At 31.9% G+C, this 3,665-nt stretch overlaps 1 protein-coding gene across 1 annotated transcript; it reads left to right on the top strand.

Annotated features, from left to right (window-relative positions):
- LOC108903971 (prostatic acid phosphatase) lies at nucleotides 1–3,286 on the top strand. The gene is made up of 4 exons (XM_018706331.1): nucleotides 1–97; nucleotides 1,284–1,382; nucleotides 2,142–2,679; nucleotides 2,739–3,286. Exons 1-4 carry the CDS (start codon nucleotides 8–10, stop codon nucleotides 3,092–3,094), a joined length of 1,083 nt encoding a protein of 360 aa, XP_018561847.1. The 5' UTR covers nucleotides 1–7; the 3' UTR covers nucleotides 3,095–3,286.
- The last annotated feature ends 379 nt before the right edge of the window (nucleotides 3,287–3,665 follow it).

Below are 3,665 nucleotides of genomic sequence, written 5' to 3'. Positions count from 1 at the left end.
TCAGACCATGATAGTCAAGATTTTCTTTGTTCTCTCAACAATTCTCCTTTCCTCCGCCTTTGCAGGCAGAAAAGGGGAGTTGGTGTCCCTCATACAGGTAAGTCAGTTTTATTAAATTATTTACTTTTTTTATTATTAGTTACCATTTTGATACTTAAATTATTAATATTCTTTTGTAACATGAATGTTATCTCAAAGAAACGTTCATTAAATTAAAAAATTAGTTCTCCTAAAAATTGGGAATATTTAAAATGGCAAATGGAAATTTAAAAATATTTATATCTAAATAGAATCATAATAAAGGATAGGTATACTAAACCAAAATTATGCACCTTTATGTAAAACATAAAGAAAAAGGTTAGCTTATATTCTCTAATACAAAATTTCTTTATAAACTGCTTCCGACAGGTGATACAGCTGTTATAGTCCGGGAGAATTAGGTTTTTTTTCAAAAATCGGACCTAACTCGAATATTATAGGCTTAAGATTAAGTAAAAACTACACAGAATAAAAGCCTAAATTTATGTATTTATAGAGGTCAACTGTCATATTGTTTATAACAAAAGAAAAAAATTGCTCTTTTTTCAGTTTTTCGCTTATATCTCCGAAAATAAGCCTCTAACCGACATGAGGTATACTTGTCGATTTTGTTCCTGAGGAAATTTGCTACAAGAATAGGCTTTTGCGAAAGCTCGCAATTTTTTTTTTACATTAATAAAAGATACATACAAAAAAGAGCAATTATTTTTTTTTCTTTTGTTATAAACAATATGACGCTCGACCTCTACAAATTCGCAAATTTAGACTTTTATTCTGTGTATTTTTTACTTAATTTTAATAAATGTTTGAAACAAACACGTGTTTTGTCTAATTCACCCGTGTTATTACAAAAATATTAAACAAAGCCCATCTTTGAGACAAATTTGTAACAGCCCGATCATCTTTCACAGCAATTTATGTGTAGAATCGCTACTCAAAACATAAAGAAACATTTTAACACCCCAAAATAATATTTTGTACTTTCTTACTTATGTAACCAATGTATTACACTCAAAAAAATAAAAACTTGTACCAAATAAGAGGTCTGTGTTTAAATATACACGATTCCTTTAAATTTCAATTCAACACACTGTATCCCGAATACTAAATTGTCGAAAATCTCTTTTCTCTTCCTCTTTGAATGAGATCAACTACTAAAGTATGACAAATACTTCTATCTAATTTAATCACTGATGCAGAGTTATTCATTTCTTCTTATAAAATTCAACGAACGAATTCAACAGGTTTATAGACATGGTCAAAGAAGTCCAATTAAGTTCTACCCAAATGATCCATATCAAGATATCAGTTATTGGAATGTTACGGTTGGGCAGCTAACTAACGTAAGTACAGTAAAAAAATACATTCTAAGCTGCAAAGAGTCCTTAGTATTAGTCTATTAGAAAAATTGTGGAACTTGTACAGAGTGATATTCTAGCAAAAAAAACTTTTTTACGAGAAATAAATGATTTATAAAAAAAGTATGTGATAATTGAAGAGACATATTAAGATTGTTTTCAAGTTTATTGGATGAAATTACCGAACGATTATTATGTTAAACATGTAGCGAGATCACCTGGCTTGAATCCTTTGGATTATTTTGTACGAAAACATTTAAAACAATTGGTTTACGCAGTGGAAACTGATAACCATGGACAATTAATGGATAGAGTAATGTATACAGCCTAATACATTCAAAATAGCAAAAATAATTCAATTAAAACAGGATTTACGCATTTTTAAGCAGTGGTTATAATGGTTTTATTAAATTTATTCATTTTTGTATAATTAATAATATGTTCGTCTTTATAAATCAGTAATGATTACATGAATACCATAATAAATTGTTCCTTATGAAACATTTGCATTTTAACAAAAAATTTAATTGAAAATTCTTATTAAAGTTTTATTCTGTCACCAACATTTATTTCATTACTACAATTGCAGAATCTTTGATGTCTAATAACTACCTAACTACCGACAAAAATTGTATTACAAAATATTTGCTTATCTATCTTCACAATTTAACCATCTAGTCGCCATCATAATTTTTCCTCTTTTATCACGTTGATGCATACATTTATAATCTTCTTTTTCTTCAGACTGGTAAATTGCAACATTACAAGCTGGGGCAGTACACGCGCAGGAGATATAGCGATTTTATACCGAAATACTATTCCAATGAATTTTTCCGTGTTCAATCAACAGTTGTGAATCGAACCTTCATGTCAGCGGCATCCAACGTTGCAGGACTTTTCCCACCTGTTGGTTACCAAGTGTGGAACCAAGATCTTCAATGGCAGCCGATCCCAGTCTTTCCAATCACCGATGGTGTATTGATCGGTTCTACAACTTGCAACGCTTACAGCACGGCTTCCTCGGAAGTGTTAACCAGTGACGAATACTTCGTGAGTGCTTTGGAGGAAAACCAAGACCTTTTGGCATATCTAAGTGAGCATACAGGAAACAATGTCACCAGTTTATCTGGCATTTTTATGATATGGGACGCCTTGGAAATCGAATATCTTCGAGGTTACACCTTACCCGAGTGGACCGAGTCAGTTTTTCCAGAACCACTTACGAGTCTGGCATCACTGTCGTTTTTGGCCAACAGTTACACTGAAGAGCTAAAGATCCTCTGTAAGTTATGGCGTTTATTTTCGAGTCTTGTAGTTTTAATTATTTTTTATTTTATTTAGGCACCGGGCCGTTCTTCAACGAGCTCATAGAACACTTCGAAGGGATTTTGGCAAATTCTACAGATCCACCATATTTGCAGTTCAGTGGTCATGATACTAACCTAGCGGCCATTTTAGATTCTTTGGGAGCGTCCCCATCTTCCGTTCCAGGTTTTGCTAGTACCATTTATTTTGAATTGCGACAAACAAGGAGGAGGGATTATATTAACATCTACTACATCGATGTTTCTGGTGGGGAACCTGAACCCATCACTTTAGCCGGTTGTGGATTTGACTGCGATTTGCAGGATTTTAAGAGTATTTTGAGCAATCGCACTATTACCACCGACGAATGGGCTGAACTTTGTAACGCATAACATAATTCCTTATTTTAAATATGTCATTTTAATATATTTTAAATGTAACAGTAATTTAAATTATTTTATATAGATGCAAACAATCACACATTTGTCTTTCTTTAACACATTTATAATTGCAGAACTAAATATATTATTATGTACATGTTTATAAGAAATGTTATTCATGATGCAATAAAAGTATTAGCAATATGACTTTGTTCCTCTTCAACACACTCCTTTATAAATGTTTCTGTGACTGTAGGCAAATTTCAACTTATTTGACGTCGAATGTATTTACGCAAAACAGATTAACTGTCCGATCTCTGTACTGAATAATATAAAATTGGAATTTGGCATTGCTTTGAGAGAAGGGTATTTCTGACAAATCTCTCTGATCGGAACTGCATATACAATAATTATCGTTCAAAACGAAAAAGAATGGTGTTATCGCCATCTACTGGTATTATAGTCCAATTAAATGGGCCTTTAACTCGCAATTTGGTCGACTTCAATTTTTAAGTAGTTTTGGATCAACATATGTTTGCGAAAAGTTTTTTTCAAATCTTAATTATGTAAAAAATAAATACCG

This window comes from Anoplophora glabripennis, unplaced genomic scaffold (genome assembly GCF_000390285.2).
Source record: "Anoplophora glabripennis isolate ALB-LARVAE unplaced genomic scaffold, Agla_2.0 scaffold10, whole genome shotgun sequence".
NCBI lineage: Eukaryota > Metazoa > Arthropoda > Insecta > Coleoptera > Cerambycidae > Anoplophora > Anoplophora glabripennis.
This window is presented reverse-complemented; position numbering and strand designations above follow the sequence as displayed.

Bases quoted from the DNA above. Each gene is read 5' to 3' on its own strand.
- LOC108903971 (XM_018706331.1), top strand. From the start codon at position 8: ATGATAGTCAAGATTTTCTTTGTTCTCTCAACAATTCTCCTTTCCTCC. The intron at 1,383-2,141 runs GTAAGTACAGTA...CTTTTTCTTCAG, and splicing joins CGGTTGGGCAGCTAACTAAC to ACTGGTAAATTGCAACATTA. The intron at 2,680-2,738 runs GTAAGTTATGGC...TATTTTATTTAG, and splicing joins TGAAGAGCTAAAGATCCTCT to GCACCGGGCCGTTCTTCAAC.